Genomic DNA, 24,152 nt, shown 5'->3' with positions numbered 1-24,152 from the left:
GTTACATTTGTACCCCGCGCTTTCCCACTCATGGCAGGCTCAATGCGGCAGGCAATGGAGGGTTAAGTGACTTGCCCAGAGTCACAAGGAGCTGCCTGTGCCGGGAATCGAACTCAGTTCCTCAGTTCCCCAGGACCAAAGTTCACCACCCTAACCACTAGGCCACTCCTCCACTACTGCATGCAAATCTCTCTCATGAATGTTCGTTGTGGATATCCCACAAACCTGACTGGCTGATATGTCTCCAGGCAAAGGGGAAGGGAGTAGGGCAAGTAGGCTGTATCCAAACACGAGGGAGACGTATGTATTTCCAAATCTTTATTGATTTGGGATTCATTACTGGACTCCACGTTCATCGCCATTCATTGGGATTTCAAACTGTACATTACGTCTTGTAATTATATTGTGTGACAAGGAAACGCCAGGTTATCCTAGTTATAAGACTCCTGACGCAGGTGCACCTGCGCCGAAACACTCAGCTGTGTCGAGTCAATTGATTGTTCCTCAATAAAGATTTGGAAATGCATACGTCTCCCTCGTGTTTGGGTACAGCCTACCTGCCCTACTCCCTTCCCCTTTGTCTTGACTACTCCACGTAGGAATCATCGCGCCTCCACTGTATGTGGTAATTTGCCTGGCGTGTCTCCAGAATCAGGTTTGGGAATCACTGTGATAGTTGATGCCATTTCACTTCTAAATATATCACCAGTGTGCCTTTCATTCTTGCTTTTCTTTTACATCAAGTCCAGTATGTCTGTTTAATGCATTATTTGGGTTTGTCTTATAGGTTCTTATACCAGGTATTGTGCTTGCTTATGAAATATACCGTATTCCATAAATATACTGGATACAGGGTAACATGCATAATAGTTAACTTGACAATCGGTGCTGTGGCTTGCAAGTTTCATACTTATTACCAATTCGAGTATTTTAGGTACCTTTTATCAGTACTACATCTGTCTACGTGTAAAAGACTATTTCCATGTATGGATGCAGAGCCCTTTGCAAAGATGCCAAATTTCAGAAGGGCCTTCAACAGAGTCACTGGTAGAACTGGGCCATCTGTGTTGGCAACAGCAACAGATCCAGAGTGTAGAATACTAGACTCGTTTGTGATAGAAGCTTGTTTGTAAGGTACTCGGAGTACACGTTTCCTTTAAGTTGCACCTTAGGTCCTACTTTCTGCCTGTGGCAAAATGTGTTTGAGGACAGGGCTTTTGATGTGCCTTTGTTCTTAAAAATCAATACAGCCTTTCCTCTCTCAAAAATAAGCTTATGTGCCACGTACAGCAAGCAAAGACAGTCGCAGTACTTGAGAGGGCAACCTGTGGCTTAAACATGATTACACCTTTCTAGAGCTTCAAATTTATGACTACTTGCTATCCAAGTCTGTGGTTTATTTTGAAAATGAACAGAAGATGGACTCCCTAGGCATAAAGTGCTCGGGAAAAATACTTTTATCTTTCTGTATACTGTTCAGTATTTCAGAAGTATACCTAACAGGTAGCTGTACTCACCATGGAACATTTAAAGATTTTACTCTGAAGTCATTGTTTCTGAAGAGGCGGTGGTACCCTTCGTCGTCTTCTCATAGGACATAGGGGGCCTAAATCTTTTCCGTTCCCAGTATTTAAATGCAGTTTACACTGTGTTCTCTGCTAATTGAAGGCTACAGTGACATTGGATTCAAACAGGTTGACCTTCAGTCTCCAAAAGAGGGAACAGCAGCAAACTCTTTCAGAAAAGCCGTAACACAGGGACTGTGGAGACTAGGACACAATCTTGTTGTTGTTTTTTTTCCTCTCCCCCTTTTCATTCATTCTGTGTCCATCCTCCTCTCAGTATCCATGGCAACATTGAGTGCACATCCTGGAAAACTTTATCCGAAATCAGCTCTGGGCAGCTTTCCAAATCCATAGTAACTTGATTAGGTGCCTCTGAGGGTCTTGCCAGCTAATCAAATTAGCTAGCACTAATGGTACTGAGGACTTGAGTGAACAGAGAGCAGTAAAACATTGTGTATACTTAGTGATAATTATACTTGGTTTTATGTCATTGATTTATATGTCCTTTTTTCCCCCTTTTTTGTTTGTGTTTAAATGCAGCTATTCGGAGGAAGGAGAATGGCTGGTATGATGAAGAACATCCCCTGGTTTTTCTTTTCTTGGGATCATCTGGAATAGGTAAAGAACTTGTCATTTGTTTTCTTCTGTCTTTTGAAAGGTGGATGTGACTTCATGGAATATTTCTTTCATCTTTTGGCCTCTAAGGTGTTAATGTTGGCCAGTCAGCTGACAGTGGAGGCCCACTGAATCTTACCACCGAGTGCCAGCTTAAAAATTCTTCTTAAAGAATGCCAGATTTATTTATTTGGATTTTCTAATTATGGTAGTGCTCAGAACAATGGATTTCATTAAGAACATAAGAGTAGGCCATACTGGGTCAGACCAATGGTCCATCTAGCCCAGTATCCTGTTTTCCAAACAGTGGCCAATCCAGGTCACAAGTACCTGGCTGAAACCCAAATCGTGGCAACATTCCATGTAGAACCCCAAAGAATAGCAAGATTCTGGAATCCTAAAGAGTGACAAGATTCCATGCAGAATCTCAGAGTAGCAACATTCTGAAACCCTAAAGAGTAGCAACATTTCATTCAGAATCTCAAAGTGTAGCAAGATTCTAGAACCCTAAAGAGTAGCAACATTCTATGTAGAACCCCAAAGAATAGCAAGATTCTGGAATCCTAAAGAGTGACAAGATTCCATGCAGAATCTCAGAGTAGCAAGATTCTGAAACCCTAAAGAGTAGCAACATTCCATTCAGAATCTCAAAGTGTAGCAAGATTCTAGAACCCTAAAGAGTAGCAACATTCCATGTAGAACCCTAAAGAGTAGCAACATTCTAGAATCCTAAGGAGTGACAAGATTCCATGCAGAATCTCAAAGAGTAGCAACATTCCATATAGAACCCCAAAGAATAGCAAGATTCTGGAATCCATGCAGAATCTCAGAGTAGCAACATTCTATGTAGAACCCCAAAGAATAGCAAGATTCTGGAATCCTAAACAGTGACAAGATTCCATGCAGAATCTCAAAGAGTAGCAACATCCCATACTACAAATCCCAGGGCATGCAGTTGCTTCCCATGTCTGTCTCAATAGCATTGACCGATAACTGCTCATATCTCTTTAGTGATGCCTTCTCCCTTTGATTGAGATTTCAGATTTTAAGCATGGGTCTGATTTATTTCTCTGATGGCAAGCAGCATATTAGTCTTAATATGTGGGTGATGTCATCCAGCAGAGCCCTGACCTTTCTGGGGCAGTGTACCATGCATGTGCAGATAGTCATGTGCTGGCATCCTACTGTTTAATGTATGGTGCAGCTGCAGCCTGTACTGGTCCAGCACACTTCTCAAGAAGTTGTCATAGAATCAGTTGACACCACCATCAGGTTACTAGGTTTCATCATAAAATAACCCAGCACCCATTTGAACCCATCAACTCAATTGGAATTTATAGGAGCCTTGCTGGACACAATTTGGGCAAAATTATTCTACAGCAGAGGATCACCGCTATCTTGATATCTATAGTAGGAAAAAAAGTAAGTCAGCAGATGTCAGCATCTGACATGTTATGGTTGTTGGGCTTGATGACTTAAACAGTGCATATAATTCTCTTGGCATGTCTCAGAATGAGACAAACCCATTGGAACCTGCTGTCCCTCTGGTTTCAAGGCACCCAGAGCTTGCAAGACACTATCAATGTCACCTAACAACTCGGGGACACTGTCATACTGGCTGATTCATCTAATTTGGCTAGGATCATCTCCTTTTTCTTCCAATTCAAGATGTCCTTTCAATGATTGCATCAAAACTGAGCTGGAGAGCCCATATAGAGGAGCTTCGTGCTTAAGGTCTCTGGTCAGCTTAGAAATATTTAATCAGATATATTTTCTAGTGATATGCACAATATGGAACTTTGTGAAATCTTTTGTAAATTTTGTCCAATAAAATCATCTTAATGCAGTCAATTAGGTCATTGTTGTACATGAATAACCAGGATTGTACCTCCTTTGTTGAGAGAGTGTCAAGATGTGGAACGGGAAAATCTTAAATGGGATGACTGAGCCGTATATCTGCCAGTGAAGGACAACATCCTAGTAGACAAATCGAGTTCTGAAACCATATGAATGGATAGAGAGGTAGCAAACCACTTGAATCTCCTCCAGTTCCTCCAGTAGCAGAAACGTTTGAAAACTCAGGTGGAACTTCTAGTTTTAGCTTGCCGTTCTAATTCAAGCTTTTAGACTATCTTCATGTCACAGTCACTCACCAGAGTGTGGCTTCCTGTGCCACATAGGGCCCACTTCCGGGTAATGACCCAATCTCCGAGAGCAGGAAACAGTAGCTGCGGGCAGCGAGCAGGAGCGGGAACCAGCGGAAGGACGCCCTGGAGTCATGGAACGTCATTTGGGCGGAGCGCTGATGTCATACGCCCACGCCCCTTTTTCCATGGGTCTCCCTCTTCCCTCGGGGCTTTGGTTAGGAGTCTCTTGCTAGTGTGAGCTGTGACATCCCTGCTTTCCTTGTTCTGCCTGTTTGCCTGCTGTCTAGACCTGGACCTGACCCAGACTTCTTCTGCCTGCTGCCTTGCCAAGTTAGTGCATATAAAATGTTAGCCCATCTCTTAACAGTTAACTTTATATCGGGCTTGCATTTGTTGAACCCTCCCATCGAGCCTCCTGTTAGGTCTTGGGACCTCAACATTGTTCTACCTCAGCAGATGAAAGCTACTTTTGAGCTGGTAGACACATATGAGCTGAGATATTCAACCAGGAAGGTCTTAATTTTGGTGGCAGTCACTTAGGGCGTTCAGTGCTAGTTAGCTCTAATCCTTAGTGATTTATCAGCCCTATACAAGATTTTTTGACAATATGGTGGTTCTATGCACACATCCCCAGTTCTTGCCTGAGGTGATGTTGGACTTCTGCCTTAATTTGTCAATCCAGCATTTTGTCTCCTAGACAAACCTCAATGCTGTGATTTGCTGAGCTTTGACTGCAGAAAAGCCTTCCACATGGAGGAGGGTAAATCCTTTAAAACAGGGCTATCCAAACCTGCTCTGAGGACTGTTCAGCCAATCAGGTTTTCAGGATACACAGAATGAATATGCATAAAATTAAAGCTGCATGTGTTGGAGACACAACTTATGCCGATTTACTTCATGCATGTTTATTGTGGATATTCTGGAAACACAGCTGGCAGGTGGATCCGCAGAACAGGTTTGGGGAGCTCTGTCTTAGACAATCTGCTTCTAATAAACATCAGACTGATGTAGCCAAGTGTACACCATCTAATTGGATAGCAGTTTGTACCTCTCTCACTTATACCAGGGCAGGTTTGACCCTGGAAAGCCATGTCAAAGCTTATATCAGAGCTATGGTTGTGTCGGAACCCACCCGAAGTGAGCCTCCATAGGAGAGAACTGCAAGGCTGCAACATGAATTTTGTCTACCTAGTTACGTCGCATCACTGTTTGGAGAGGAATTCCCAATCGACAGGTTTGCTCATTCTGTCCTTTGGAATCTTTGAGGTTTGGGATCCAACTCTATTCTCCCTAGGACCCATTTTTATTACCTTCAGGTTCTCTTGATTTAAAAAAAAAAATGGAAAAAAAACTACATTAAAAGTTTGTGCCAACAAAAGGTGCATTCGTTGCTTGTTGGCTTTTGTTTCCTTCTCCCAACCCCTCCCTTTTTTTTTTTTTTTTGTTGTCAAAGACAGCCTGTGTGTGAGAGCTGCAGAAATGGCTGATCCTTGGAGATCGCAAGGTTGCTTACCTGTTGCAGGTCTTCAAGCAGGATATCAGTTGGCTTCTCGTAATAACAGCTAAATACAAAAGTGAGGTAGCCCTCATGACAACACCAGCACTACTACTACTACTACTATTTAGCATTTCTATAGCGCTACAAGGCATACGCAGCACTGCACAAACATAGAAGAAAGACAGTCCCTGCTCAAAGAGCTTACAATCTAATAGACAAAAAATAAATAAAGTAAGCAAATCAAATCAATTAATGTGAACGGGAAGGAAGAGAGGAGGGTAGGTGGAGGCGAGTAGTTACAAGTGGTTACGAGTCAAAAGCAATGTTAAAGAGGTGGGCTTTCAGTCTAGATTTAAAGGTGGCCAAGGATGGGGCAAGACGTAGGGGCTCAGGAAGTTTATTCCAGGCGTAGGGTGCAGCGAGACAGAAGGCGCGAAGTCTGGAGTTGGCAGTAGTGGAGAAGGGAACAGATAAGAAGGATTTATCCGTGGAGCGGAGTGCACGGGAAGGGGTGTAGGGAAGGACGAGTGTGGAGAGATACTGGGGAGCAGCAGAGTGAATACATTTATAGGTTAGTAGAAGAAGTTTGAACAGGATGCGAAAACGGATAGGGAGCCAGTGAAGGGTCTTGAGGAGAGGGGTAGTATGAGTAAAGTGACCCTGGCGGAAGATGAGATGGGCAGCAGAGTTTTGAACCGACTGGAGAGAGGAGAGGTGACTAAGTGGGAGGCCAGCAAAAAGCAGATTGCAGTAGTCTAAACGAGAGGTGACAAGGGTGTGGATGAGGGTTTTGGTAGAGTGCTCAGAAAGAAAGGGGCGGATTTTACGGATGTTGTAAAGAAAGAAACGACAGGTCTTGGCAATCTGCTGGATATGAGCAGAGAAGGAGAGAGAAGAGTCAAAGATGACCCAAGGTTTCGAGCTGAGGAGACAGGGAGAATGAGAGAGCCATCAACAGAAATAGAAAAGAAGACCCTTGCATGCATGGTACATTGCTCTATAAAGCTCTGAGCGTTTTCCTTGCTTTTTGTCCTCATCCTCCACCCTGTCCCATCAAATTCAAACTTCATCCCCACCACAGTATAAAATGTAATTCGTACAAAAAAGCGAGCAATTGTGTTATTGAAAATGATGGGACTAGTGAGGCGGAGGACAAATGGGTAGGACAAATGATATCCAGGAGTCCTTGGAGATGGCCTGACACAGGTAAACACAGAAGTACAATACTACTTTTCTAGAAATGCCTTGCTGCCCTGTCTGATGTGTGCATCTTCTGATTTGTTTTTGTAAATACAAAAAAATACATGTTGGCTTATAATAGCACTCAAACTCTTTGGATAGGGTATTTTACTAGAGAATGACACAGGGACAAAGTTTGTACCCATCTCTACCCCATCCCCACAATCTTTGATCCTGTCCCCACAAGCTCAAACTCTACCTCACTAGTCCCATCATTTTCAATGACACAATTTCTCGCCTTTTTGTATGAATGAGATTTTATACTGTGCTGGGGATGGAGTGAGGACAAACTTTCCCCATGTCATTCTCTAGTATTTACTGATGTGCAGTTCTCAGGCTGATAGTCTTTAAGGCAGAGCAGTAAGTGCCAGTAGGTGCCCCCTCCAGAGAGAATTATTGCCCAAGAAAACCTATGGTTCAGTGCCATCTGCTGGAGGATGTCACAGTGATAACTGTGGCCAGTGGTGCTGTGAGGATCCTGGAGTTCTACGTTGGTAAGGTTCTGAAAACAAAGCAGATGCCCAAAAGATGTAAGTTATCGTAAGGGGAAAACCCTGGAAAGATGCATTTTATTAGCACAAGAGCATTTTCAGTTTCTCATAATAACATAGTAGATGACGGCAGAAAAAGACCTGCATGGTCCATCCAGTCTGCCCAACAAGATAACTCATATTTGCTGCTTTTTGTGCATACCCTACTTTGATTTGTACCTGTGCTCTTCAGGGCACAGACCGTATAAGTCTGTCCAGCACTATCCCCGCCTCCCAACCACTAGTCCCGCTGCCCACCACCGGCTCTGGCACAGACCGTATAAGTCTGCCCAGCACTATCCCCGCCTCCCAACCACCAGCCCCGCCTCCCGATCTTGACTAAGCTCCTGAGGATCCATTCCTTCGGCACAGGATTCCTTTATGCTTATCCCACGCATGTTTGAATTCCGTTACCGTTTTCATTTCCACCACCTCCCGCTGTTGCTTGTGCTCAGCAGTGTTTGAGCAGGGCTTTAATACTTTCAAATTCTGTCCAAAGTTAATACAGGGAACTTAATGGGATTCAGATTTTTTGTTTGTTTATTTTTAAGGATTATGTTACTGCTGCAATTCTGACTTTCAAAAGCATGACAATACTGCCCAGCCCATTGCTACAGAATCTTTCAACCCACTGAAGTGAGAATATGTCTGAAACCCTTCTGAGAGTTGTTAGGTGCAGGAGTACAGGGCTGGGGTTTTCTGCTGGCTCAGAACCAATGCGTATTGATGCAAATTTTATTATTTTTTTTTTAATACTGTTTGTGCACAGGTAAAACCGAACTGGCCAAGCAAACAGCAAAGTACCTGCACAAAGATATCAAGAAGGTAATCTCTCTCTAAAATATCTATTTCTGCTTTTCACCCAGGGAGCTCCATTTACCTACCTTCTCAGGTGCTGTCATACACTTCATGCACACAGAAATCTCTCTCTTTGTAAGTTACTCACTCCGGTGCTCCGCCCTGGGTTGGTTACTCACTTCCGGTGCTCCGCCCTGGGTTGGTTACTCACTTCCGGTGCTCCGCCCTGTTGGGTCGGTTATTCAGACATCACTTCCTGCCTTTACAGGAGGGAAAATGGAGAGAGAGGAGTTGGAGCAAAGTGGTGAGAGGTGGAAGCTTGCCAAATTTGGAACTCACTTTGTGACTGATGTGTAGATGGCACTTTTTACATGTGTTTTAACATACCTTATTGTGCGTTGAGCTCTACTCATGATTTAATAACATTTTTAACTCTGAAAAATGTGGACTAAATTAGTGCATCTCCATGCTATTACTCTTCCAAGGCAGGAGCTGCATTAAGGCTCTGAAGCCTTAATTCAGGTTTTGTATTTTGCCATCTTGTTGTAAAATTAACTCACATATCTGATGCTAGTATTAGTTTATGAGGCTATTCCAACTGTGGTTCTTAGGTGTGTGGTTCTCTGGAACAGGGTGGACCGCTGGCCCTAAGAACTCCTGATTTGGGGACCTTGCTAGGTGGTCATCATAATTAATTTAGCTCCTGGGTCAGTGAAAGAGTAAAATTCCCAAACCTAAAAAAAACAAATAGCAGGTTAAGCACTGAGCTACCTGACTTAGGGACCTCCAATTCAGAGGGATTAATCCCACTGTTGCTCCTTGTGAACTTAGGCAACTCACTTAACCCTCCATTGCCTAATGGAGGGTTAAGTACAAAATTAGATTGTGAGCCTGCCAGGGGCAGGGAATACCTAATGTACCTGAATGCAACATCTATTACTGTAAAAGGTGTGAGCAAAGTCTAAATAAATCCAGATAACTCTTGAGATAGAGGGAATCTGCCCTTGGACCACACGCTCAATAAATGGATTAGTGAATGGATGAAGGTGGTTAGATGGGCGAGGAGTAAGATGGTGAATGGGGAACTAGTTAAGTCAGTGGTTCTCAACCCAGTACTTTGAACACACCCAGCCAGTCAGATTTTCATGATACCCACAGTGAAATATGCATGAGAGAGATTTGCATGCAGTGGAGGTAGTGCATGCAAATTTGTCTCATGTATATTCGTAGTGGATATCTTGAAAACATGACTGGCTTGGTAGGTCCCGAGGCCTGGGTTGAAAACACCTGAATTAGGTAGCAGAAGCCAAGTTAGGTGGTTAGGGAGTGCGTAGGATTTGGAAGTATTAGTGGCTAGCAGGGTCTTAGGGCAGAGTCCTTCTGGCTCTGGAGTCCTGAGCTGGATAAAGGAGCCCCCATTGTCCTTTAATTCAGAGACTAGAGGTGTAAATTGGACTTAACTTCCACCTCAAAGTTAAAGGCAGTAGTAATGCTGGAGATTTTGCTACTGTTTGTAGCTCATTTTCTGATGTAAAAAGGTGCAATAAACTTTCCAGACATTTGTAGTTATTTTTTTGTACACATCAGTTTACATAGTAACATAGTAAATGAAGGCAGATAACGACCTATATGGTCCATCCAGTCTGCCCAACAAGATAAACTCATTTTACATGGTATGCAATACTTTATACGTATACCTGAGTTGGATTTGTCCATGCCATTCTCAGGGCACAGACCGTAGAAGTCTGCCCAGCACTCTTCTTGTACTAAAAGTTCTGAAGCTAATGTTGAAGCCCCTTAAAATTTACATTCAAGCCTATCCATATCTATTCAGGTACGATAAGGGCATAGACTGTAGAAGTCTGCCCAGCACAGGTTTTGCTTCCCAATTACCAGCATTGCCACCCAATCTCTGCTAAGATTCAGTAGATCCATTCCTTCTAAACAGGATTCTTTTGTGTTTATCCCACACACGTTTGAATTCCATTACCGTTTTCATCTCCACCACCTCCCGCGGGAGAGCATTCCTTGTATCCACCACCCTTTCTCTGAAAAAATACTTCCTGACATTACTCCTGAGTCTGCCCCCCTTCAACCTCAATTCATGTCCTCTAGTTCTACCTCCTTCCCATCTCCGGAAAAGGTTTGTTTGCAAATTAATACCTTTCAAATATTTGAACATCTGTATCTTGTCATCCCTGTTTCTCCTTTTTTCCAAGGTATACATGTTCAGGTCTGCAAGTCTCTCCTCTTACGGTTTGCAATGCAAATCCCATACCATTTTTGTAGCTTTTCTTTGTACCGCTTCCAGTCTTTTTACATCTTTAGCAAGATACGGCCTCCAAAACTGAACACAATAGTCCAAGTGGGGCCTCACCAACGACTTGTAAAGGGGCATCAGCACCTTTCTTCTGCTGGTTATATCCTTCTCTTTTAAGCCTAGCATCCTTCTGGCCACGGCTGTCGCCTTGTCACATTGTTTTTTCACCTTTAGATCCTCAGACACCAACACCCCAAGATCTGTCTCCTGAGTCGAGCTTATTAATCTCTCCCCTCCTATCCGGTATCCCTCTTTTGGGTTTCTGCAGCCCAAGCGCATCACTCTACACTTATTGGCATTAAATTTTAACTAAACAAATAACAGGTAGGGAGTGGAAACAATTAATCTCTTACAATCAAACCATGGGTTTCCACAAAAAATATATAAATATAACGTATGTACTGCACACAAATCTGCAGTTATTGTTTGTTTGAATTCCCAATGGGGTAGGAAGGAAAAAAGGCCCCAAAGAGCTCCAGGACCAAATATATCCTCTAGAGCTAATCCGATCAATAAGATCTACTCTTCATCATTGGCTGTCAAAAAAACCTATTGGAAGAACACTGAGCCATTTCAGAACCACTATGACAGAAGTTACCCAGTCGCCAAGACCCTGAGGAAGCCATAACGTGAAACGCTGGCCATCGTTGGCTTGAGGACGTCTAATAAGGGTAAAAACATTTGACATGGCTCGAAGAGATTTCACCGCCATCAATTAAGAATATGATGAGAGCGATGAGATCATAGCTTGGTTAGCCAACACTACAGAAAAGATAAGTGCTGGCGATTTCTCAACTTTCTTACTCACCGTATTGTACTGGGATTAGCACAATGCAGTAGATTGATAGATTGCTAATTTTCTGTGAAAGGTTTTGATAAAAGTTTTTGAGTAAAACAATTTTTGTGCAATTTAGATTGCCTTCACACATGTAATACATTTTTTTGCAATCTTGGAAGGTTTTTTTGACGACCAATGATGAAGAGTAGATCTTATTGATCAGTTTAGCTCTAGAGGATATATTTGGTCCTGGAGCTCTTTGAGACCTTTTTTCCTTCCTAGCCCATTGGGAATTCAAACAAACAATAACTGCAGATTTGTGTGCAGTACATATATTTATATATTTTTTGTGGAAACCCATGGTTTGATTAAATTTTAACTGCCAGACCCTCAACCATTCTTCTAATGTTTGCAGATCCCTTTTCATTGTTTCTACTCCCTCCAGGGTATCCACTCTATTGGCCATTTTTATGTCATCCTCAACAAGGCAAACCTTTCCTTCCAACCCTTCAGCAATATCTCCCACAAATATATTAAACAGAAAAGGCCTCAGCATCGACCCCTGAGGAACTCCACTGCTTACCTTCCTTTCCTCCGAGCAGATTCCATTTACCACCACCCTCGGCCACCTGTCGGTCAACCAGTTTCCTATCCAGTTCACCAGTTTTGGTCCTAAGTTCAACCCTTTCAGCTTTTTCACGAGTCTTCTGTGGGGGACTGTATTAAAGGCTTTGCTAAAATCCAAGTAGATTACATCTAACATACGTCCTTCACCCAGTCAAAGAAGTCAATAAGATTAATTTGGCAGGATTTTCTTTTGGTAAAGCCATGTTGCCTCGGGTTCTGTAACCCGTCGGTTTCTAGAAAGTTAACTATCCTTTCTTTCAGCAGCGACTCCATTATTTTTCCTACCACCGATGTGAGATTTACCAGTCTGTAGTTTCCCCACTTCTTCCCTGTCTCCACTTTTGTGAAGAGGGACCACATCCGCTTGTCTCCAATCCTGCGGAACCTCTCCCGTCTCTAAAGATCTATTAAATAAATCTTTAAGAGGTCCGCCATGACCTCTCTGAGCTCCTTCAGCATCCTGGGATGTATCCCATGCGGCCCCATAGCTTTGTCCACCTTCAGATTCTCAAGCTGTTTATAAACTCTTTCTTCCGTAAACGGCGCAGTATCCACTCCATTCCCAGATGTTCCCTCTGCAGAAAGCTTGGCTCAAGGGATGACTTTCAATAGATCGCAGCGAGGTAGCTGCCGTGCTGCGTACGAAACCCTAACCCAGAATCAGGTTGTCTATGAATGATTTAGCACCGGGTTCCCCATGAACGTGCGGTGCACTATGGGAGAGAGGCAGCCCCCTTCTGTCCGTGCTCCAGTCTCGAGGCGTGCGGCTCTCCTCGCTGGCTGAGTGGCCAGCTATCCCTGGCCAACCGAGGCTCCTCGGCGCTGCGGTATCATTCCGTTTAGGGGGGATTCTGACTTAGAGGCGTTCAGTCATAATCCCACAGCTGGTAGCTTTGCTCCATTGGCTCCTCAGCCAAGCGCATACACCAAATGTCTGAACCTGCGGTTCCTTTCGTACTGAGCAGGATTACTATCGCAACAACGTATCATCAGTAGGGTAAAGCTAACCTGTCTCATGAAGGTCTAATTGTTTAAATCATCCTTAAAGTGCCCTGCATATTTTATTTATATATTAGATTATTTATACACTGCCGTTCTGTGGTACAATCAAGTGGTTTACATATTGCATCCAGGAACTTTCTAAGTTTTGTACCTGGGGTATTGGAGAGTCAGAAAGAGCTGCAGTGAGAACTGAACCCAGTTCCCCAGATTCACAGCCCACTACACTAACCATTAGGCCACTCCTCAGGTAGGCCTACTGACGTTCTGCTAATCATATCCTTCGTGGTATAAGTAGTGCTGTAGACATTGAAGGAGAACGTCCCGTGAAAGCACATTTTCTTTTCTTCTCACTGGTGCACTAAGTGGGACATGGTGATCCATCGGGTTCCATTTCAGTGGCACAATTCTAGATCAGTAACACATGGATATTTTTAACATTCTTATTCTCTTGTTTCTGCATAGGGGTTCATTCGGCTGGACATGTCAGAATTCCAGGAGAAACATGAGGTGAGTGAGTAACTTGTGTTTTCAAGAAGTAAAATCAGGTTTTAAAGGATTGCTTGCTTGATTTAGAGCTTCCCATTCCTCTGTGATAACAAAAGAAAAGGGGTTCCGGGGAGCAGATCTGAAATACAATGTGCCTGCAAGACCTTGGTATCATCCCAGCAGCTAATGCTACAGCACATAAGCACTTTGTGTGTGATTTTTCATTGATTTCGGAATGGCACAGATTTGTTATTGCTGGTTTTAACAAGACCTACGTTCTGGACCTCAGCGATGGGACTGCATGGTAGTGTCCAAGAAATCAGTCTCGCGCTAGAGAACCATTCAGCAATGCACAAAAGTAGACTGATAATGGAAGAATCAGCACATGGAATGAGTTTCAATCACGATAGTTTGTGGGTGGAAGAGCTTCAGTTCAGTTCATTACAAAGTTAGGCACGCTTACGGTTCTTGGATTTTGGTGAAAGAAGGTATTAGGCCGTTGATTTCAATCTTCTTCAGATGCCTCAGTTTTGGGCAGGTTTTTTTTTTTTTTTTTGTGGTGATCCAGAAGAAAGCAAAAAACAGCTTCCTGCAGATGTGAAACGTGATTTTTTTTTGTTTGTTTGTTTGTTTAGCATAAATAAAACTAAAAATCTTGTATTCTAAAACAGCAGTTCCTGGAGCAGCACCAGTACCTTAGGAATTTGAAAAGCAAAAGCATTTAAAGCAATTCTCTCTCTTTTGTAGATAAATAGCTAATTGATCTCCCTTCCTATCTCAGCTGCTCCAAATGATCTTATTTTCACAGACTAAAAACATTTTTTGGGAAGCCCAAAATGGCGTTAGCCAGTAGTTAGCTATCTGGAATGCTCAAGAAATTGGCATCTCTCCCAGGCAGTGGAAGGAGTTGGATTGGTGAGGAGACCACCTGTAGGCTGTCCATTCTAGCTTCACACCCTCCCATTCTAGTCCCTGCATACTGCTCCCCAAGAGGGAAGGGGAAGGACTGGAACAGGAATCAGAGGGCTCTTTGATAACCAACATCTTCGTTTAAGGGACACCAGCCTCTTTCCCATGCGTGCCAGATAATGTGACTTTTCCAAAAATAATCTGAGGTCAGATGATTCTTAAAGATAGTTCAAAAAGCACTAGACATATAGACAGTAGTCTGGAACAGGCATATTATGCATATCATGTTGAAAATAAAAATATGCTTTGTTAACACCAGCTTCACCATATTTGCATATTCATCTTTCCTGTGGATCCCTCCATTCACTTACTACATTTAGATCATTCCTGTATATATTGCTCAGGTAACTTGTTTCGCATTGTATTCGTTTCCCCTTAGGTTGCCAAGTTTATTGGCTCTCCCCCAGGCTATGTTGGCCACGAAGACGGTGGACAGCTGACCAAGAAGTTGAAACAGTGTCCAAATGCTGTGGTCCTCTTTGATGAGGTTGACAAAGCCCACCCTGATGTTCTCACCATCATGTTGCAGTTGTTTGATGAGGTGAGTATGTGGTTTTAGGATCCAGGTTAATGTTTTGGGACATTGTCAAATATTGGTTCAAGTTGTTATATTTGTTATGTAAGAAACTTCCTCTTTAGTCCTGTAAAGTAGTATAATTTGGGGGAAATGGTGAAGAGAGTTTGGGCTGCCTGGGTAGGAGTGCTCCATTCCCAGCTGAAATCTTAGTTGGGTTGGCTGGGGCTGAGGATGCTGAACAAGTCTTGGGGAGACTGGAGTCCCAACCATCTTGCAGTGGGAACAGGGCCGCCAAGAGGGGGGCAGGGGTGACAAAATTGCCCGGGCCTCCGGGGGGGGGGGGGGGGGTGGCGCCACCGCCACAGTCCGGCCCCGCCCTCCCTCGCTTCCTGGCATTGAACTTAAGTGCCTCACCTTCAAAAGCGCAGCAAGCAGTGGCAGACCACTCCTTCCTTCTGTGTCCGGCCCTCGCCTGACGTAACTTCCGTGAGGGCGGGACACGGAAGGAAGGAGTGGTCTGCTGCTGCTTGCTGCTCTTTCGAAGGTGAGGCGCTTAAGGTCAGTGCAGAGGGCCCGGTGGAGGGGGGGCCCGATGACCTCGGGTGGGGGGGGCCCGGGGGCGACCTTATCCTGGGCCTGGCCCAGTCTCTCGGTGGCCCTGAGTGGGAACACTTAATGGCTGGACTTAGAGCCCATGATTTCAGGTTTCTGGAAGAGACCCTTGATTTCTTAGATTCAGGCTGAGATCCATCACTGCAGTGACTGCACTAACGTAAGTGAGAGGGATTGTGATGTAAGTGAAAATGAAACCCTGAATTTGTTTGTGATAGGAGTTGGCAGTCTCAGATCAGTAAATAATGGGCAGATTTCTCATTCTACAAGTTTGCAATAGAGCAGCCAGGAAATGAATGGTATCTAAAGCGCATAGGTCCTGCGTGAAGAAAGCTTACTAGGGTATGAAAAAAGTGTCAAAAGGTTTTGGAACCGGACCCAGAAAAATGGCTTTAATTTTTTTCTGCTGAACAAATTTAACATACAAAAGTGGAAACAGATTTTTTGTAGGTACTGTAGACCTGAGCATATGTTGTTTCTAACTCCCCAGAACCAGTGGCATTTAGCTTCTTGTACAAGTTAGTAAGCTCAATCCATTGCAGAATTCATGTTTGCCTGGATCCTGTGTTTTTTAGGACTGATACAGCTTTTTTTTTGAGGGGGGGGGAGGTGCACTGTTTCAGTGTGTATTTATGTACAGGCAAGTAGAGCACCCATCTCTAGAGACTGAGCATACTTCGGTACCTGACAAATACTTAAAACATGTGCAGGTCTTGTAAAAGGCTTTATACCTTGTTTGTTTTTCACATTCTGTCTAAAAATATAATTCAGAATGCTTTAAAAGTAAAGTAGGAGTCTGTTTCAGTAATGTACACAACATACTCTAAACTTGCAATATAAAAAGAACTGATAGAAAAATATTCAGAAAGTACTTAAGAAACCAGAAAGCCCCTTTCTGTATTGGGATGTTTTGGATTTATCACTTGCCTTTTCCAAATTGAAGCTCAAAGTGAGTTACGTAGTCAGGTACATGAATTATTTTCCTGACAAATTGGCTTACAGTCCAATTGTACCTGAGGCAATAGAGAAGAAAGCGATTTCAGCAAGGTCGCTGAGGTAGGATTTGAACTCTGGCTACCCTGCTTCACAATCTGCTTCTTTAACCACTAAGCTGCTGCTCCACTTTTGTACCATCCTTGAGTCATGGAGATAAGTGCAACCGGATGGCAGCTTTTGTTCATTCTTTGCACAATAGATGGTCATTTCAGGTTGGCTGGGGATCACTGTGAATTCAGGTCTGTGCTTTGAGTGGACTGCTCGGGCACTCACTTTCTTCTCATTCATTCACTCCACTGTTGCTTTTGCATTGTGCTTAAGATCCTTGTCCTTCTAAAAGGTGAATCTTCTCCCCAGTCCTAGGCCCAATGTGAACGGAAAAAGGTCTTTCTGCAGGATTTGACAGTACACGTCTCCCTGTCCCTGCTGCTGCAAAGCGCCCCCACAATACAATGCTGCTACCATTATGCTTTGGACATAGGGATGGTGTTAGCAGGGTGATGTACTATGTTTGTTTTATGCCGCATATGTTGCTTAGCAACAAAACCAAAAAGTGTAAGCTTTAATTTGAAGTGCAGAGTGATGCCAGTCACTTAGTCATGGTGGGCGGGGGGGCCTGGGCCCCCTACTTTGAGCTTAGGCCCTCTCCAAACTTGCACCTCCCATTGAATGGCTGACAGGATGCTCAAGCCCAGCCATTCAAAGACATCCACTGGCCCAGGAAACCACCCCCCCCCCACCCCCACCCCCACCCTACACACACTGCCTCGACAGCAAGGAAGTCGGAGCTTGCTTTGAGCCACCAACTTTAGCACTCCCTGCGCATGCTGAATTCACTTTATATGTGCAGGGAGTGCCAGCATTGGCGGCTGGAAGCAAGTTGCTGGCAGCAGCTTCAGTCATACAGAGGATTGAAGCTGCTGCTCCACTTTCTGTGAAAGAACTATTGCTGAAGTCATCTTGGATCATCAGTTGTGCTATCCGGGCTAAGCCTTTCTTGTCCCTGGTTAGCTGTTTTATGTTACTACCCCTGATGCAGCCTTATTGGCAAAACATGGCCACGTCAGGTCTGTACGAATAAAGAACCTGTTTGGACTTTGTGTCTGCTTTCTGTTGCAAGACGCTCAGCACCTTTTGCTATTCAAGGCAGTGGCCAAAGCCAGAAGGCTGCTGCTGGCTGCATACAGAGGAACATAACCAGCAGAAAAGAGAAAGGTGATAATATCCTTAAATAGGTTGTTGGTGAGCCCCCACTTGGAGTACTGTGTTCAGCTTTGGAGGCAATTCAGAAGAAAGCAATCAAAATGGTATGAGGTCTGCACCAGAAAATATGAAGAAGAAACTTTAATGTATGCTGTAAAGCAGAGGAGGGAAACATGATACAGACATTTAAATACTTGAAAGTGAAGTTCTCATAGGACAAGCATAAGTACATAAGTATTGCCATACTGGACAGACTGAAGGTCCATCAAGCCCAGCATCCTTTTTCCAACGGTGGCCAATCCAGGTCACAAGTACCTGTCAAGATCCGAAAAAAGTACAATACATTTTATGCTGCTTATTCTAGAAACAAGCAGTGGAGTTTCACCAAGTCCATGTTAATAATGGTCTATGGACATTTCCTTCAGGAAACCATCCAAATCTTTTTTTAAACCCCGCTAACCTAACTGCTTTTACTACATTCTCTGGCAACGAATTCCAGAGTTTAATTACACGTTGAGTGAAGAAATATTTTCTCTGGTTCGTTTTAAATTTATTACTTTACAGCTTCATTGTGTGCCCCCTAGTCCTAGTATTTTTGGAAAAAGTAAACAAGCGAGTCGCATCTACCCATTCCACTCCACTCATTTTATAGACCTCTATCATATCTCCCCTCAGCCGTCTTTTCTCCAAGCTGAAGAGCCGTAGCCGCTTCAGCCTTTCCTCATAGGGAAGTCATCCCATCCATTTTATCATTTTCGTCGTCCTTCTCTGTACCTTTTCTAATTCTACTTTATCTTTTTTTGAGATGCGGTGACCAGAATTGAACGCAATATTCAAGGTGTGGTTGCACCATGGAGCAATACAAATGGAAAATGTGAGATGGACGTCTGTTTTGGACGTTATGAGCTACATGTCTCTATTTTGTGGATGGCCTTTTGAAAATGCCCCTCATAATGTACTTGGATTTCAGCAAGGATTTTGATGATTTATCATTGGTGACTTACGAATAACTGAGTGCCCTTGGTATGGGCCCTAGAAACAATTGACTGGGTTAGGAACTGGCAGAGTAGAAGGTGACAAGGTCAATGGTAAATGGCATTTATTCTGAGTAAAGGGACATTACAGTATATGGGTGAAATGCTTTCTGTACATGAAAGAAGAGTGGGATCTTGGGTTGATTGTAGCTGATGATCTTAGTGGCCAAGCAGGTATATAATGTGATTTCAAAAGCCAGAAAAATGTTTGGATGCATTAAAGGAGGAACGATCAGTGGAATAAAGAAAGTGAGGTGCCTTTGGGTGACTCCTCTTTTGGAGTACTGTGTTCAGTTCTGCAGACTGATATGCAATAAAGGCAAAAATATCCCAGGTGCCTTTAAGTAAAGACCAGACATAGCTGAAAGATTGCAAATTATCCCTGGTAACTGCCAAGCAAATTACAAATTTAAACAAAAACATACTTCAAAATGTCTGTATTACAAATACTAGAAGCCTAAAAAATAAGATGGGAACCAAAATAAAATAGGCCTTTCAGAGACCTGTGAGGATAACCAATGGGACACTGATATTAGGGTACAAATTAGATCTCAATGATAGAGTAGATCAGACTGATGAAAGGGTGGTGCTTTGTTAAAAAGGGCATTGAGTCGAATAGGATAAAGGTTGTGCAGGACAATGACTGCACCATGGATCTTTATGGGTAGAAATTCCATGTTTGAAAGGAAAGAGTAATGGTGGGCAAATACTACTGTCCACTTGGCCAGAATGAATGGACAGATGATGAAATGTCAAATTTGCTACTTTCCCTAATTTGTTAGCAACGCAATAATATATGATTTCAGTTACTCCAGTATTGACTGGAACATTGTCACATCAGGATATGCCAGGGAGGTAAAGTTCTTAGATGAAATGACATCTTCATGGAGAAGCTGTTTCAGGAACTGACAAGAAGAGGGACTGTTTTAGACTGGAAGACAGGATTTTGTGTGAGAGGTAAGTGTTGGGTGGTCATAACATGATCAAAGTTGATTTAACTGGAGGGAGAGCACTAAGGAAATCTACTTGGCTAGCATTTAACTTTAAAACTGGAAACTGGTAAATTGAGGAAATATAAGTACATAAGTACATAAGTAGTGCCATACTGGGAAAGACCAAAGGTCCATCTAGCCCAGCATCCTGTCACCGACAGTGGCCAATCCAGGTCAAGGGCACCTGGCACGCTCCCCAAACGTAAAAACATTCCAGACAAGTTATACCTAAAAATGAGGAATTTTTCCAGTCCATTTAATAGCGGTCTATGGACTTGTCCTTTAGGAATCTATGGCAGAAAAAGACCTGCACGGTCCATCTAGTCTGCCCGACAAGATAAACTCATATGTGCTACTTCCCGTGTATACCTTACCCTGACTTGTATCTGCCATTTCTAGGGCACAGACCGTAGAAGTCTGCCCAGCACTACCCCCACCTCCAAACCACCAGCCCCGCCTCCCGCAGCGGCTCTGCCACCCAATCTCGGTTAAGATTCTGAGGATCCATTCCTTCTGAACAGGATTCCTCTGTTTATCTCACGCACGTTTGAACTCAGTTACCGTTTTCATCTCCACTACCTCCCACGGGAGGGCATTCCAATCATCCACCACTCTCTCCGTGAAAAAATACTTCCTGACATTTTTCTTGAGTCTGCCCCCCTTCAATCTCATTTCATGCCCTCTAGTTCTACCGCCTTTCCATCTCCGGAAAAGGTTTGTTTGCGGATTAATACCTTTCAAATATTTGAACGTCTGTATCATATCACCCCTGTTTCTCCTTTCCTTCAGGGTATACATGTTCAGGACATTAAGTCTCTCCTCATACGTCTTGTAACACAAATCCCATACCATTCTCGTAGCTTTTCTTTGCACCGCCTCAATTCTTTTTACTTCCTTAGCAAGATAAGGCCTCCAAAACTGAACACAATTCTCCAGGTGGGGCCTCACCAACGACTTATACAGGGGCATCAACTCCTCCTTTCTTCTGCTGGTCACAGCTCTCTCTATACAGCCTAGCAACCTTCTAGCAACGGCCACCGCCTTGTCACACTGTTTCATCACCTTTGGATCCTCAGATACTATCACCCCAAGATCTCTCTCCCCGTCCGTACCTATCAGACTCTCACCCAGGGGCGTAGCCATGGGTGGGCCTGGGTGGGCCCAGGCCCACCCACTTTCCCTCCAGGCCCGCCCATCGACATCTCCACCTTCGTTCCGGTCTCCCACTGAACTCCGCCGCCGCTGCCGCTTCTCTCCTAAGCAGCAGCAGGAACAAAAACAGGCGCTTCGCCGAGCCACCACTTCAGTTCAGCCGGCATAAGAAGATAAACAAGCGCGGGGCCGCCCACAGCAGCCTTCAGTCATGCGCTGTCGGCTCTGCCTGTCCTCTGCTCCCGGAACGGGAAATTGACGTCAGCGGGGGCAGAGGATGGGAGAGCTGAAAGCGCATGACTGAAGGCTGCTGCGGGCGGCCCCGCGCTTGTTTTTCTTCTTCTGTTGACGACGACGCTGCTGCTGCTCTTGCTTCAGAGGGCCAGAGTGAGAGAGGAAACGTGGCTGGTAGGGGAAGGGTGTCTGAGAGAGCAGAGGGGAGAGAAAAAAAGAAGAGGACGCTGGAGAGTACAGAGAGAGAGAGAGAGCGAGAGATTTGGAGAGAGGGGACATGGAAAAGAGCAGGGGAGAGCCAGAGAGAGAGAAATGGGGAGAGAACATGGAAAAGAGCAGGGGAGAGAAAGAGGAGAGAGCCATGTGGGAGATGGGGAGAGAAGGGACATGGAAAAGAGCAGGGGAGAGCCAGAGAAAAAGGGGACATGGAAAAGAGCAGGGGAGAGCCAGAGAAAGATGGGGAGAGAAAGAGGGGACATGGAAAAGAGCAGGGGAGAGACAGGCTGCTGGGGAGAAGGAAGGGGAACAAGGGGGATACCCTGACTGGTCAGATGGAGAGACAAAGAGGAGAAATGCTGGATGAAAGGAGGGTGGAAGAGGAAAAATGCTAGAAGGAGGGGCAGAAAGAGGGAAGATGCTAGATGGAAGAGGGGTACAGAGAGAGAGAGTCAGATGAGTAGCAAGATGGGGGAGAGAAGGAGGGGACATGGAAAATGGCAGGAGAGAGAGAGAGAAGCTGCTGGAGAGAAACTGGGGGAGACATTAGCTGGTCAAATGGAGAAATGCTGGATGAAAGGAGGGAGAAAGAGGGCAAATGCTGGGAGCAGAAAGAGGGAAGACGCTGGATGGAAGGGTAGGAAGAGGAAAGCCACTGGTAGGATGAGAGAGGACATGCTGAATGGAAAAGGGTAGAGAGATAACTGTCTAGAAGGAAGGGGAGATAGAGGGAGACAATGGATGGATGGATTGGGAGAGGGTAATAGGTGGAAGGATGGAGAGAGAAAGAGGGATGACACTGGATGGAAGGGTAGGAGAGAAAGAGGAGACGCTGGATTCAGAGAGAGGGAGAGACACTGAAAGGATAGGGAGAGAAAGGGGGAGAGGATAGAGTTAATGAAATACTGGAGAATAAGAGGAAGGGGCAGGGGGAGAACAAAAGTGAGGAAAAGATGAAAAGGGATAGGTAGATGAAGTAAAAAGAGGGAAATTAAGAATGGATAGTAAGAATTAATTAAATCTGGACAGAGAGTGAGACAGAAAAATAAATTGAAGAAAACAAAGAAAAAGGAGAGAAAAATTACAAATGAACAGGAAACCCTGGCAAGAGAGTTAAGAAAAGACAAAGGAATGCAGAATCTTGACTGGGACCAACACAATTAGAAAAGTAAATGGCTAGACAACAAAGGTACAGAAAATAATTTTATTTTTAATTTAGGATAAAGCAATGTGGTAGCTGTGTTAATGAAGGCTAATAAATGCAAATAAAATAGAAAATAAGGTGATACCTTCACTGATTTTTAAAACACTTTTGATTAGTCTTCAGAGACCAGCACTTCCTTCCTCAGGTCAGGAGAGGATTTGGCCTCTGAAAGTTAATTGAAAAGGGTATTAGACTATTAAATAAAATATTTTCTGAAACGGCAGTGGGATTAAGGTGTGTCAGGGAGTGGAGCCAATACAGAGTATGGCAGGGCTGGGGGTGTGTACTAAAAATCTCCCTCTCAAAAATTGGGACCCCTTGGTAGCTCTGAATGCGCCCAGATCGGATGAAAGTTCCGGAGCGCGGAGCTGCCTGGAATGAATGGTGGCACCCGCTCAGCTGCCAGTCCAGGACTCCAGTCCAGCCCACCACCACCACGTGCACGCCATGCAGTGCACGTTTTACAGGAGGGTTTCGGAGCGGAGGTGAGGAGCACGAGCCTGGCCCTGGAAGGTTCTTCTTCATGATTCGACATTATTTCAAGGCGAGCCCAGCAGCAATAGGAGTCGGTAATAAAAATTTAAATACTTTTTTTTTCATCATCATTTTTAACATTGTGTGACGTGTGCTGTGTAATTTTTTTTAAATTGAGCTAGCTGGGGCCTGCTGCCTGCCTGGGGCTGGTGGTCACTATTAAAATTTATTGTTGGGGAATTTCTGGGTGGGGATGGGCTCCTCATTGCCCTAGGTAATATGGGTGGGCACTATATATATATATATATATATATATATATATATATATATATATATATAGTGCCCACCCATATTAGCTCTGGGCCCAGCCAAAATATCAGGTCTGGCTACACCACTGCTCTCACCGCCTAGCACATACGTCTCCTGTGGTTTTCTACTCCTTAAGTGCATCACTTTGCATTTCTTCGCATTGAATTTTAATTGCCAGATCTTAGACCATTCTTCTAGCTTCTGCAGATCCTTTTTCATGTTTTCCACTCCCTCCCGGGTGTCCACTCTGTTACAAATCTTAGTATCATCCGCAAATAGGCAAACTTTACCTTGTAACCCTTCGGCAATGTCACTCACAAATATATTGAACAGAATCGGCCCCAGCACCGATCCCTGAGGCAATCCACTACTCACCTTTCCCTCCTCCGAGCTAACTCCATTTACCACCACCCTCTGTCTTCTGTCCTTCAACCAGTTCCTAATCCAGTTCACCACTTCGGGACCTATCTTCAGCCCGTCCAGTTTATTTAAGAGCCTCCTATGGGGAACCGTGTCAAAAGCTTTGCTGAAATCTAAGTAGATTGCGTCTATAGCACATCCCTGATTCAGTTCTCCGGTCACCCAATCAAAGAATTCAATGAGATTCGTTTGGCACAATTTACCTTTGGTAAAAC

General features: G+C 44.1%; 1 protein-coding gene across 1 annotated transcript in view; it reads left to right on the top strand.

The window, feature by feature from the left end:
* Positions 1–24,152, top strand: part of CLPB (ClpB homolog, mitochondrial AAA ATPase chaperonin) — a 266,010-nt gene that overhangs the window by 216,374 nt on the left and 25,484 nt on the right. Inside the window, exons 8-11 of the mRNA XM_030199980.1 lie at positions 2,106–2,183; positions 8,364–8,419; positions 13,582–13,626; positions 14,954–15,115. Of these exons, the coding sequence (XP_030055840.1) occupies positions 2,106–2,183; positions 8,364–8,419; positions 13,582–13,626; positions 14,954–15,115 (341 nt within the window). The remainder of the gene's footprint in view (positions 1–2,105; positions 2,184–8,363; positions 8,420–13,581; positions 13,627–14,953; positions 15,116–24,152) is intronic.

Source organism: Microcaecilia unicolor, chromosome 4, assembly GCF_901765095.1.
Source record: "Microcaecilia unicolor chromosome 4, aMicUni1.1, whole genome shotgun sequence".
In the NCBI taxonomy this organism is placed as follows: Eukaryota; Metazoa; Chordata; class Amphibia; order Gymnophiona; family Siphonopidae; genus Microcaecilia; species Microcaecilia unicolor.
Note: the sequence above shows the minus strand (reverse complement) of the source record. Positions and strands in the feature narration are given on the sequence as shown.